At 44.0% G+C, this 13,998-nt stretch overlaps 1 protein-coding gene across 4 annotated transcripts; it reads left to right on the forward strand.

The window, feature by feature from the left end:
- Positions 1-772: 772 nt before the first annotated feature.
- Positions 773-13,687, forward strand: gata2a (GATA binding protein 2a). Of its 4 annotated transcripts, XM_075460397.1 has the most exons (7): positions 773-1,112; positions 2,382-2,498; positions 5,000-5,409; positions 6,188-6,762; positions 9,416-9,574; positions 11,635-11,760; positions 12,447-13,687. In XM_075460397.1, the coding sequence occupies exons 3-7, from the start codon at positions 5,181-5,183 to the stop codon at positions 12,744-12,746; spliced, it is 1,389 nt and encodes a 462-aa protein (XP_075316512.1). In that variant the 5' UTR covers positions 773-1,112; positions 2,382-2,498; positions 5,000-5,180; the 3' UTR covers positions 12,747-13,687. The 4 variants fall into 4 exon arrangements, with proteins under 4 accessions (XP_075316512.1, XP_075316511.1, XP_075316513.1 ...); XM_075460396.1 differs by lacking the exon at positions 2,382-2,498; XM_075460398.1 differs by lacking the exons at positions 773-1,112; positions 2,382-2,498 and adding an exon at positions 4,640-4,761 and having other exon boundaries at positions 6,188-6,763; positions 9,429-9,574.
- Positions 13,688-13,998: the final 311 nt, after the last annotated feature.

Genomic DNA, 13,998 nt, shown 5'->3' on the forward strand with positions numbered 1-13,998 from the left:
AGGTCGCGTGCAGGAGATTTTGGAGGCTTTGCATGTTTTACAAAGTTGTTGCTGCTGTATGAGGGTATAAAGCATAGAGAGGGGACAAGGAGGGAGGGAGGCCTATTTTTTTTTTCTTCAGCACATTTAACACAGTGGGCGGGGGAGGGGGCAGCGGGCGAAGCTGCGAAATCCGAGGGGGGCAAAGTCAATTAGGAGAGAGGTTGTCGGGCTTCCCCAAAATTGAAGTGTTCTCAAAAACTGAGGGTGGAAAAAAGGGAAGTTGTGATCAAAACAAATGTTACAACAACAGAGTGGTTTACGGGGTAAGCAGTAGCTACTGGCATTTCCCAACTTTTTTGTTCAAAAGGCAACTTTTTCTGTCACCAACAGGAAGCCATTTAAAAAAAAAAGGACAAAAAGAAAGTGAAAAAAATAAAAAATAATCTGAAACATTCTACAAAATACTCGCACAATTTGCTCAATGAAACAATAATTTGGTTCTTTTTATTTAACTGTCTCCACATAACCACTATCATACACACACATACATACACACACACACACACACACACACACACACACACACACACACACACACACACACACACACACACACACACACACACACACACACAAAAAGCTACGTTCCCAGAAGCTCTGAGGGGAATTGAACTAAAAATATGTGACTCCAACTCTGTTGATCACCTCTCGGGAACAGGTACTGCTGCCAGATGCTGTATTTCACCGGGACCCGGAAGACAAGCTGCAGGCTGACGTGCCATTACGTTACTGTGTGCCCGCTGCCTCTCACAGCCGCAGAAGTTTTTGCTCATATTCAGAGAGCTTTGCGCAGAGCGAGAGAGGAGAGAGACGCTGAGCGCAGAGACTCACTGTTCTCTGCCCGCGGATGACACGGAGAGCAGCGACCGGAGGCCACCGCGTATTGAAAACAGCCCCGACAGCCCGCGGACACTGCTCTGCATCGCTCGTTTATTTTTGCTTTATCGTTTTTTTTTGTTTTTTTTTTGGTAAGAATGCCCGCATCTGCGCAGTGAATCGGATGGACGCACTTTCCCTGGACTCTCTCTGACTTTAAAGAGCTACCAAACGTTTCACGTAACCTGCGAGTGGTGAGTGAATTGTCTTTTTGGACATTTTCAACATTTATTTAGGAACTATCGTTGCTATTTGGGATCTAAGAGGCAACAATAGCAGCAACCGCTTCAAAGGATCAGGCGCGTGATTTGTTAATAGCCTAAATGTATCCTAAATATTTAATTCAATACATATTCTGATATTAAGATGTAAAATACGTCTCATTACTGAGTTAATTTGCTCGCCCAGTAGCCATCACTATTACACTATTATGACGAGGCTGTGTTTTTTATCTGTATATATTCAATGGAATTATTTTTTTTTTTTAGCTTTTTTCCAAAATGATCAAATAACAAAACGAGTGAAGTCTGTAGCCTATTAAAATGCTAATTAACACACCTTCTCTTATTAATAATAATAATAATAATAGTAATAATAATAATAATAATAACAGGCGTCTTTCATGTGAGGTTCTAAAAATTTCGAAGAATGCACCCGGACATGTAAATCCCAATAATCAGTTTTTATAGCCGCCCCATGTCGCTGTGGGCAAGGTGCTCTGCTCCTGGAATAAACCCTCGATCGAGCAGCGGTTTAGTGTGTCATCAGGTTTATATTAGCAGCGACAAAAGTATTCAATTGTCACGCTTCAAAATGCAGAATGGCTGGAGCGCTCATTTTTCATGCGCAGAAAGAGCAATCACATCGGTACAATGGATGAGCAGAGACAGGGGCGGGCTGGGGTCTCCACAGGCATGCAGGGGCTGGAGTGAATACACCTTTTTTACGCCAACCTATTACCTGCGCCGCTGTCTGCATGACGCTTTATGTGCATAAAAATAGACTAAAGGGAAGCTGATTGTGTGTGAGGCTTTGTAGATAACTTTGTGAATTAAAAGGAGACGAGTAAAAAAAACAAACAACAACAACAACAACAACTTAACAGCATTGCTGAGGAGCTGTTCAAACTGTTACAGAATTATACTGAACTTTTTCTAGCTCCAATGAGAGCTTGCCTTCTGGTCTACAATCTCCTTTTGTTAAGCGTGCAGTCCATGCCCCTTTCCCTTTCTCTGAAATGTTATTATTTCGAGCTCAAACTACTTAAATGGGAGTGAGTGCTGCTCTTGTAGCACCGTCCAGGCCCCTCTCTCAGCAGTTATATGGTCTTGTGTCTGGGTGCTTGTGTCTAAAAAGCCCCCCAGTGCCCTGGCTCGATCTAATTAGCCGCGAGTGAAGGGGACAATAATGCTTCAGCTGGTTTGTGTCATTCTCTTCTCTCTGGCTCTGCTTATCTTCACAAGGCCCACTGTGGCTCTTCACACTCCCCCCTTCACCAAACACACACAGAGTCGGCCACTGCAGTCACACACCTCCACTCCGGATAATGATGGATGACCGTGGCCAATGGGAACAAACAGGTAGATAAAGCCAATCCTATTTAATAACAGCATGGATCGGAATGATAATCTTGTTGTTCATTAGCCACTGTGGCTGCACAGCGATACAGTTGTTGCTCACTGTTCTCACCCCTGCTCAGGAGGTGTTGTGAGAAGGATAGTGTTCTCCAGTTTAGGATAGCATCCCTGGTGAAACAATACTGCTGTGTCCTTGAGAAAGGCAGAGAGAAAGCAACAGCACCTCCACCACCACAAAACCTCCGTCACACTCTCCCATCTTTTGTTCCAGCACAGATACAAATGGGATTAATGAAGGTATAAATTACAGAGAGCTAAAGCCTGCTGAGTAATCCATTTGGCAAACATGCAAACAACAATGGGCGTGCTGCAGCAGCTCTCCTGAGCCTGACCCTCTCTCCAAGGCCCGGTGCTTAATGCAGAATGCACCACAGACAACACGGGCTGACCACTTGGTTAAGTGATATGTTACAGTGTGAATATAAAGTGTCCTTTCACTATAAGCCATGATCAACAGCATCACTGGCAGCTCATTCAGGCACAGACAGAGGGAGTCATTGTGGCTTCTTGTTCAAAGATGTGTGACAGGCAGCATTTAATCGCTGGGAGTAATGCACTATTGATGACTGATCAAATATGAATTGCATCGTAGTATGTGTAAAGGACAAAATGTTGAATTAAGCATGTTCTCACTCCACCTGCCAAATGTTGCATGTTGTCACTGGAATGTCAGTTCCTTCAGTAGCTGGCCGGCTACTGCTGGGCACACTCACTAATTTGTTGATTTTAAGAGTTGACAAGATCAGAGGGCTGAGCTCCTCAACTCGCTGCCCCTGGCAACAGGCCAGTGATTTACTGTCTGATGACTGACACGCACACACATTGTTCACAGCAGGTATGACATCAGATCAGAAAATGAATGTGGTCTAATGACCTACATCTTTCCAGCAGACTTATGAGGGGATTTTTACCTGGAGAATTCGCTCAGGTACGCGAAGCTTTACGTGACCACCCCCATCTCTTACAGTGATGCTGTGACGTCAGGTCCAGGCGTCGGCGTGGCTGATAGTCTAGCCTGCGAGAACCCTCCAATTATACCTTGTCAATCACACAAAGGCGTACGCACGCACACACACGCACAGACACAGAGTCAATGCGGGAAAGCACAGTAAAACTACGTGCGTACTGATCCTTTTACACAAGCGAAGCATTTCTTCAAATTAAATGAAATAGTGCAGACACGTGCCTCTGTTTGACCTATGCTTCTATTTGCTGAAAGTCTTTTTAGGAGTTTTTAAGGGGGGGGGGGGGGGGGGTTAGGAGACACTTTGACCCCCTGGTTATCACAGGTGAGGCTGTGGGCCCATCCCTGGTTTCGCGGCGCCATTGGCATGCAAACTGTATTTAAGTGCTCTGTCCCGGAGACAAACCCCCTGCTTTCACAAGAGGAATGTCCTGCTCCTGATTAAAGACAATTAGGTGCTCACAACAATGGGGCCAATTTTGGGGTCATAAATCGACTCCTCCTCTGTTGGTTTTAAAGGTGCTGGAATAGCTGTTTATTTACATAACATCAGTATGAGAAAAAACAACACAATTATTATCAGTTGCAGCGTTTGGCCCATTCAGCAGCCGCAGTCATCAAAGGGAAAAAGTTTTGCGAGTGGGTGCAAATTCAAAGTATCACCCCAAACTCATAAAATATCATCGAACTGTGGTTTAAGGGCATCCTCGGGATGGATTTCAATATATGTTTAACTATAATAAAGTCATAATAACGTTATAATAAATATAATAATGTTTTTTGTGTTTTTTTTAAACTCAGTGTCATAGTAAGTCATACTGTACCTTGAGCAAACCGAATTCCCCTCCATGATACACGCCTGTCTTTAGACTCATAACTTGCTGCTCAAAAAAGCTGATTATCATGAGCCGATTGTTCATTCCGTTTGTGCTTCATAAGAGAGAGCGAGAGAGAGACCCCAGAGAAATTACACTGCTGATTGATAAGTCTTTTAGTTTTTCGGTGCAGGGAAATTGAAATTGAAAAGAGGGAGAGCTGGGATGCAGCGAGCCCAATTGTGGCAGGGTGCTATGTCATTGGCCCAGAGCGACGCTCCGCCCCACGTCGCTTGATATGGGAATTTACTGGCGCCGGTCGCATCAGTCTGCTCCACATCTCATTAATGAGACTGAGCACTACGCGGATCAAGAGGTTTTACACATCCAGGCTGCATTTGCCGTCAGCTGATCAAAACTGCAACAGGTATCCCCGGAAAAATCTTGTTTCTTTTTCTCAATGCCGACACGGGATCAATTTTGCATCGACGTGGAGGCGGCTGTGCGCTTTACTTTGTTTTCAACCTGTGATCACAAGGACACTAAATTATGCAAAGTTTATTTGACATGTCATCTGATACTTTAAGATTTAGAAGAAAAAAATAATGGGTGCCTCTTGTTTTCATGGAAGGATAGATTAACATTATGTCTTCGTCTCTTTGCAGGTATCACTGAGGAGAGAGAAGGACAACGTGTTATTTAATGAATCTATTTGCGAAGCAAATAAACGCAGTTGAGACTTTTACAGCTAAGGACATATACTGTAAGGAGGACTGAACTTCCACTTGGAGCAAACGCTGCCTAAGTAGAGACGCATTCAGAGGAAAGGAGAGGGACGGCTCAGCCATGGAGGTCGCAGCGGCAGATCAGTCTCGGTGGATGGCGCACCATCACGCAGTGCTGAACGGCCAGCACCCGGACTCTCACCACCACAGTCTGAGCCACAACTATATGGAGCCCATGGCGCCTTTGCTGCCCCAGGACGAAGTTGACATGTTTCTGAACCACTTGGACTCGCAAGGGAACCCGTACTACACCAACTCCCGGGCAAGGGTCACATACAGCCAAGCACACGGTGAGATACGCTCAAGTTTATGATGCAACTACAGTATGAGGTGAAGAGTAACATGCTGGGTTAAAAAAAAGAATAATAATTTAAAGTAATTACTAATTATGTAACCCATACGATATAGGACAAAATGTTTTGCATTTTATTTGTGTGGATCATTTTCTGTAAGAAAAAAATGGCCTTGCAGTTAATACAGTGGGCTCTGTAGCAAATTGTTCTAAAAGAAAAAAAAAAGAGTCCCTCTTGACTTTTCTGGGCCAATTCAGCAACATAAAAGGGATTTCTAGCAAATGACAGCGAGAGGAAAGGGAAGTATGTCACTTAACCCCTCTCTGTTTGGGCAGGGGTTCTAGAGGGAGAGAGAGGCACTTCCCGGATATAAAATAAAAACCGCAAATTTACTAATAACAATCTTTAGTCCGAGAGCTGCTACGGATGAAAAGATACTGCCCAGACGTGGAGCTACTTTTATCTGTTTTCTGCTGCCAGCGCGCCTCTGTATTAACTCTTACATAGGTGAGATGTGTGAGGCTATTGTCATTTCAGGAAAACTATTTTTTGGATGATTAAGCGATTGTTATCAAGAGACAATTTGAAATTTATTATCAGAATATTAGCCTACATCTACATCTGGAACTAAATGTCGGATTTGAGTAATTTCGGGCGTTTAACTGGTAAGATCGTTTTTTTCAGCTTTGCAAACGATTGGCAATATTTGGGTTAGATGTGGAGTTAAATTGACTATAATGACAAAATGAATTAATAGATTATTGTGGATTTTCAGCTCGCCTCGCTGGGAATCAGGTTTGCCGGCCGCACCTCATCCACAGTCCCGGTATTAGTTGGCTTGACCCTGGGAAAGCTGCCCTGTCCGCTGCGCACCACCATAACGCATGGGCGGTCGGCCACTTCAGCAAACCCGGCCTTCACCACGCCGGCACCGGCTACCCTTGCAGCAGCAGCACCGGCACAGCTTCTGTGTCTTCGCTCACTCCGGCCTCCCACTCCAGCCCGCATCTCTACAGCTTCCCCCCTACCCCTCCAAAAGACGTGTCCCCGGATCCCGGTCCTACCTCTCCCACCTCCACCTCGGCCAGGATGGACGAAAAGGAGTCGATCAAGTACCCGGGGTCGCTGACGGACGGCATGAAAATGGAGAGCTGCAGTCCGCTCCGCAGCGGCCTGGCTTCGATGAACAGCCAGGCTCAGGCCACGCATCACCCCATCCCGACCTACCCTACCTACTCTCTGCCCACACCCCACGAGTACAGTGGCAGTCTCTTCCACCCCGGCAGCTTGCTCGGCGGGTCTTCCTCCAGCTTTACCCCCAAATGCAAAAGCAAAGCCAGGTCGAGCTCAGGTGAGTCGCACGTGTGCTTCTCCCCCATAACCAGATGGCAGATCAAATTGATAAGGCCTAATTCAGTGGATATGCTTTATTCAGCTGAACGGTGAAGCATTACACCGTGTAGTGTATGCCGTCAATTATCAATGGATATATGTTTTCATTATCATTCAAAAAAATATTAGCAGTGTAACTTATTGTCAAACATGCTGAGCTGAGTGTGTGTGTGTGTGTGTGTGTGTGTGTGTGTCACCACGAGGGTATTGACTTAAAAAAAAGTAAAGTAATTTAGATGGCTGGGTCTTACAAGAATCATATTCCTGATCAATATAACACTTTTGAAGCTTTTTTTTTACACGTAGAACTAGCCATAATTTCCACATTGGTTGCTTCTACTACCGTAACCTGGAAAGTCTTATCTTTGGCCCATCTCAGTCTTCGCAACTTTAACGGGGTCACTTAACAGAGCAATCTCCTTCAGGATGAAAGGCATCAATCTAATCAGGATGATTTAAGGCCAAATTAAGTGGGATAAGTCAAATTACAATACTAATTGATTTAAGGGTATCTAAGGGTATTTTTTCATTAAAAAAAAAAAAATCACCACGCGATATTACGAAATAAAATGAAACCCAATAGAAACTCACGACACTCGGACACCATTTTCCAGCGACTCCCTCACGTGTATGCTGAATTTTACCATAAACTGCTGCCTATTCGTGCCACAGGCTTGTTTTCTTTCAAATCTGCCCTTTATTGCGCTTAGAAAATAAAGGAGTCACGACGCCCTGGCTCCTGCCATATCCTGTATACCTCCAAGTGAACAAATCACGACCTCCACCCCGCCCACCGCTCTCCGCAGTACTAACAAAACACAGGCGACAGAGCCCTGCTGTTTGTGTTTTTAAGCATGGCCTCGGCCCAGTGCACAGACATGAAGTGTAGCTGAGCAAGTCTACCGCGGACTCGCTTCTCTGGAAGGATGAGAACGCATTTTCTTGCAGCATGTTGAGTAACCCTTGTTAAAGATGAACATAGCTGGGTTTCCTTATGCTTGGTAAAATTGCTTATAATGAATCAAACATTTCTTTGACTGTCTGGACGTGCACCTGATTCATTATCCTGGTGTGCTGGAAGGGATATTTAGAGGAATAGTTAAGACTTTTTTTTCTCCTAGACACTAATGGGCAGCCAATTTGAGTAAAAAAAAAAAAAAAAAGTCGGTCTGGTAATGAGTTAGTAATTTCCCTTCATTGTTCCAGCTGTGGTCCTTTGAATTAATGGACAAAAAAATATAACAGCAGCAGACACGGCAGACTGTTAACATGCTTGTTCCAAATGTAGATGTGCAGTTATCAACATTGACACCCATTGTTATCCCGATCTTAAATACACCTGGGAAATGCCCAGCGCCTGTTAATCTGAGTGAATATGAGCTGTTGTGCTGGAGAAATGTTACACTGTGACATTTAAAACGAGCTGGCCAGACTCTCCCTGACTCAGTAACACAAACATATCTGCTGCGGCATTAAAAAGCGTCTTATCTGTAAAGTGGAAGCCCAATGCCAGTAATGGTGATTGATTGTTGAACAAAATGCCACAATGACATTTCAGCTGTCAGCAGACATACCTTACAGTCCTGTGGCTTCCTGTTGAACAAGCCTCAGACCAGAACTCCTTCCCCCGTACAGCTTACCTTATGCACAAAGCCATTCTGCCTTCCTATTTTTCATCCTATTTCAACACTAAATATTGCATAAGAGAAAAAACATGTAAGTCATTGCTGATGAATATTTAGAGCTTTAATGAAGTCTCCTCAGGGTGGTTGTTGGACTTGCGAAACACTTAAGAGGAAGAGAAGGAACATAAAAAAAATAAAAAAAAAAGGCACAGAGATGCGTTTCAAAAGGAACCTTGCTTTTTACTCAGGTCAGATTCCATTGAAGAGCAAGGGTGGGACTTTGGGTGTCGCTGGCATTATAACAGGGATAATGAGAAGATGCTCTAGGGAGACAGGGATACTTGAATTAAATGAATTGTTGGTTTAGCTACAGGCTCTTTGAAGTCAGTCCAACCTGTATGAGAGAGAAAAGTGCATGAGAGTGGATTTAAAAAAATCTATTTTCCTTTACTTAGAAAAGAATGAGCAGTTCTGGTCCAGCTGCCATTTAGAAACAATACAAACTTCCTCTACATATTGTTGGGGTGATTGCCATTTCAGTGTCATTACTGCGGCCTAGTTGCATGCAAGCTTTTCATTAAACCCTGCAACACTGTTTGGCACATTTAATACCACCATCATCCACGTATGTTTCCTCTAATGAGCGCCGACTGAGCTGATGAATAATGTAGCCCTAATTTGATGGTGTGTCTCATTCTTCTTGTTGGACACCTCTGGACATGTTCTGGCTGTCCCTGGTCTCCCTGCTATAGATCGGTTTACATGGAGGTGTTTGTGTCCACAACAGCCGTGCACGCTTAATAAACCTGCACACTGATATGGACTTTGTCATCATGAGGCAGATTTTGACTTCATATTACACGGCCATCTGGGGTCAGCCACCATTGTATAGTTGCCTGACAGCGCTGGGCAGCTGTTATGTGTTGCCTCTGAAAGGTGGTGGAATTTTTTAATTATATAAAATTTCTTCTTGTCTTCCCCCCCTTGAACTATATGCAGAGGGTCGTGAATGTGTAAACTGCGGTGCCACGTCCACCCCTCTCTGGCGGCGGGATGGCACCGGCCACTACCTGTGCAACGCCTGTGGACTGTACCACAAGATGAATGGCCAGAACCGACCACTTATCAAGCCCAAACGGAGACTGGTGAGTTTTAACTTTTCCCTACGTAGCTTCACTCGGAGAGCAGGCACCCAAATATGAGCACAAAGCAGATGCCGGCAGCACAATTCCAGGAAAGTTATATTTTCCCTATGATCTTCCTGGAATTGTTTGTACCTCTCACCCCCCGATGATCCGCCTTCATGGCCCGTTACAATACAGCTACTATTGCCATTGTTCCTGCTATCATTATTGCTGGTACTTCTGATACTGTTACTGATACCGATGCCCAGGCCGCTTCAGTTAACACCATGCTCGAGTAAATGAAAAGCAGCAAGGACACAAAGCATGGTGGTGGTGGATTGAACATGTTTCAAAGCCGCTCAGACACCTATGACATCAACTCTGAAGCTGTGCTCTATCTCTCTATCTCTTTATCTCTCCATCTACCCAAGTGCTCTGAAACAGAAGGACATATTTGCATAAAACATTATTATTATTATTCCTGACTATATTAATGATAAAATATGCTTACCATTCCTTTTTTTATTTTAGTATTTCCTATAGGTATGTTTTTTTAATTGTTTTTTTAAAACATATTTTTTTCCCCTTGTACTACTACTACTACTAATACCAGTACTAATATAAATAATAACAACAATAATAGCAACAAAAATGATCCTAATAGTAACAGTTAATCATGGCTTTATAAAAATCACAAAAGTTGCTGATAAAGTTTAGTGGTGTAACCAACTTGAATAGAAATGGAGCTTTTTTTCATTTACCCTCACTAATTATGAGTAGACGCAGTCAGAGCAAAAAACATTCCTCATTAATATCAGCAGCTGCCATGAGACTGGCCGCTATTTGGCGATTTTTACAGCTATTTCTGGCGGGCTTTCTGAACCATCTACGTCTCTTTACTAATATATTTTGTGGCGTCGCTCCTTGATCTCCTCCACGTCGTTCCTCCACGTGAAAGGTCCATTAGCCTACATTTTCCACTGGGTCGGCCCATGTGGCCGCAGCTTTTGCATTTTCAGCTCAAGTGTTTTTCAGAGTTGTGTTCAAAGGGGCATCCAGTTGTTTCCTATCCGGATATCTGGCCGGCCCAGATAAGGAAGTCAGGCTCCCGGCTGTTTCCGCCTTCAACCAGCGCGCAGCATTCTCTGTGGCCGGACTGACATATACTGTAAAGAGATTATCACAACACTGGAGGACCCGCTTATGTGTGATGAGACATAGCGTAAGGGGCGGGCATTGGAAAATAAATGGATTTATGTTCCCCTTCTGTTTTACATTCTCAGTGGATTGTGGTCAAATCTTAATGCGCATTCGCTAACATTTGTTTAAATCAACATCTTATAAAAAGGTTCTCGTTGTTCTACGGGACAATTGTAAATAGTGCACCTGAGATTGATTAGAAGGGGGGACCCGGGTGCTGCATGTATTTATTAAATAAATTCAATAAAAAACAGAAAACGGAGGGTTCCTGGATGTAAAACTTATGTTTCTTACTATGTGTGAAGAATTGATCCGTAATGGACGCAGGAGCGCAATGTCAAGCACACCGGGTCTTATCCCACTTATAAGAGCAATTTTACTCGCTCAGGATGCACGCCTCAATTATTACAACCTACGGTATATTTATTTATATGCATTGCATTAAGGCAATTACCACAAAGGGAGCTTGACAAACAACTGGCTATGTAAAGAATGTATCCACATTTGTTGAGATGATTTACTAAATTTGATTATATGGCGGTCAGGATACACGCGGTTGATTTAATGGCGGAGCTGTGTAATTTTTGGAGTCTGGGCGTCGCTATTTTTAGTGGTTTTCGGCACATGATTTGGGGATCAAAGCTAATATATAAGTAGACATTTAAAAATAATAGGAAGAAGAAGAAGAAGAGAAAGCATTAAAGGTGCATTGATTTGGTTTCTATCACAATATAGGCTAAGTTCGAATGCAGTTTCAGTGGTTCCGTTGATGTGATCCACGTATAAGACGATCCTCAAAGAGGTGCCTCTAAAACGGAAATATTGACATGGCATGTATGGAGGTCTTTATTCACAATGTCTGCTTTTTCTTGTTCCTTTAGTCCGCGGCTAGACGGGCAGGCACCTGTTGTGCAAACTGCCAGACCACCACCACCACCCTGTGGAGGCGCAACGGGAACGGAGACCCGGTGTGTAACGCCTGCGGCCTTTACTTTAAACTGCACAATGTAAGTAGCTGACACACACACGCACACAAGCGCTGTGGGGTTCGGGGTGATGGTGAACGGGAGGGGGGCTGGTCCTTAACTGGTTAAGTGGGCGGACAGCACGTATCGATTTAGGAGCAGAGAAACAGAGCGTGTGGAAGCAAAGCCTGCTCACCCTGTCGAGCAGAACCCACCGGTCGTCTTTTTTTATTAATCCGTCGTTGTTTCAATGGGGGGCGTTACTCCCAGGAGAGGCAGCCGGGTGGGACTGTCATTCAGCGTAACGGCGTCGGTTACACTGATGAGGATTTGTCTGAGGCTGCCGCTTTCAAACCCAGCCTGGCCTCATCCCCATGAATTCATATTGACCAGGACGGTTCTGTTTGGTTTAGACAATTAGACAAAAGCTAAAAAAAAAAAAACGCCCCTGACTCGCCTCATAACGCATCTATTAGATATGCAAAACAGCTGCTCCTTATTTTTAACGTTTGCTGCACGCTGGTGTAATTCATAACAGGCTACTGGACGACCATGACAGAAAAGCATGAAGATAATTATTGGCAGTGCAACATGTGAAATATTTCTATTGACATTTTCATCTATTAGCCAGTAAACAAGCTTTCACTACTATAATGTATCATTCACATGCACATGTCAGTGCAGCTTTTGTCTGGCATGCCTTGAGCTAATGTGCTGCTCCTCTGTAGGTCAACAGACCCTTGACCATGAAGAAAGAAGGCATCCAGACACGCAACCGCAAGATGTCCAGCAAGTCCAAGAGGAACAAACGAGCAGGGGACGGCTTTGACGAGCTGTCCAAGTGCATGCAGGACAAGGCCTCTCCCTTTGGCGCTGGACCCGGCCTTACCAGCCACATGACCCACATGGGTCACCTTCCCCCGTTCGGCCACTCAGGACACATGCTGCCCACTCCCACGCCTATTCACCCTTCATTCGGTCACCCCCACCACTCCAATCGCTCGCCAGTCTGGGCTGAGCCACACTGAGGCCCCTTCAAACCCAGAACCCCTTACGCCTGTAGGGGCCATCACATCGCCATAAACACTAAATGGCTTCCACATCACTTTGAAAGCTGAGCGGACTTGTGTCATGTCCAGTGGTTGGAGGGAAGAGACTTTCAGTTGGACTGAATAACTGAGGGTCGCGTCATGCCTGGCCTCACTGATGGGACGCTGCAGAGAGCTGGACTTTAGCGGACTCTGTGAAGAGCTAATGTGATGAGGGGTTTGCTAGTCCCCGGGTGACTGGGGCTAACAGGAAAGGAGTGAATGGAGATGCTTGTCATTCTTTTTGCTTATTTTTACTGAGTCACTTTGGTACCCACCTCTCCCTGACCCTGTAACAGGAGACTCAAGAGAGGTCTTAAAAGAACCGCTGTTTTCACCTCATGACCATATCGTTATATACTGAGATACATGCACCCTCCATCCCCAGGCTGTCACCCACAACTGCTACGGACAGACAGAGGGACTCCTCAGTGCTGGAAGTTTTCGTTCTGCCTGAACACGGGATGGCTACACAACTCGTGCTCCTCTGTTGTAAACCAGTCAGACAAACAGTACAAAGAAACCAGTGCTCTCTTCACATGCTGGATTGTACACAACCACAATGTTCACCTGTTTTTGATAATAGAGTTTTATGGAAAAAAAAAAAACCCAAAAAAACCCAACACAGTAAATAGAGTGTTTATAAAAGCTTAATTGCTATTATTGTTGTTATATTTGATGTTATAATTATTGCTACAATAATTTATTTTCACTCTTTAAGCTTTCATCAGACACACACATGGAAACATAAGATTTTAATTTCATGGTTATTATGTAAAGAAAACACTGACCTGTCTTAGATGAAAAGTCCCTGAGCTGTACATTTTTATCATTTTTCCATCTTACAAAGAAAAGGAAATAAAGTTTAATACTGAACTTAAGTCTGTTTCTGTCACTCTTACTGTTCATAAAATATGCTTTATTTATCAGAATGCAGATTCCCAGAAGCAGTGAAACAAAACAAACTAACTAATAAACAAATAAAGATATATTTGGGAGATAACCATCCATCGCCTTTAAAAATTCTCCTGGGTACACCTGAACTTGATATGTTGTAGGACTCTGCGTCTTCTTTGCCACTGGATATATTTCTTCATGATTGTGGTTGTCTGTCTGGGGTTAGATAAATGTGAATCCAAAGTTTCAATTGTCCAAAATGTTGGCATGGTACTGCAGATACAGAAATCGCCCT

This window comes from Odontesthes bonariensis, chromosome 3 (assembly GCF_027942865.1).
Source record: "Odontesthes bonariensis isolate fOdoBon6 chromosome 3, fOdoBon6.hap1, whole genome shotgun sequence".
Taxonomy (NCBI): domain Eukaryota; kingdom Metazoa; phylum Chordata; class Actinopteri; order Atheriniformes; family Atherinopsidae; genus Odontesthes; species Odontesthes bonariensis.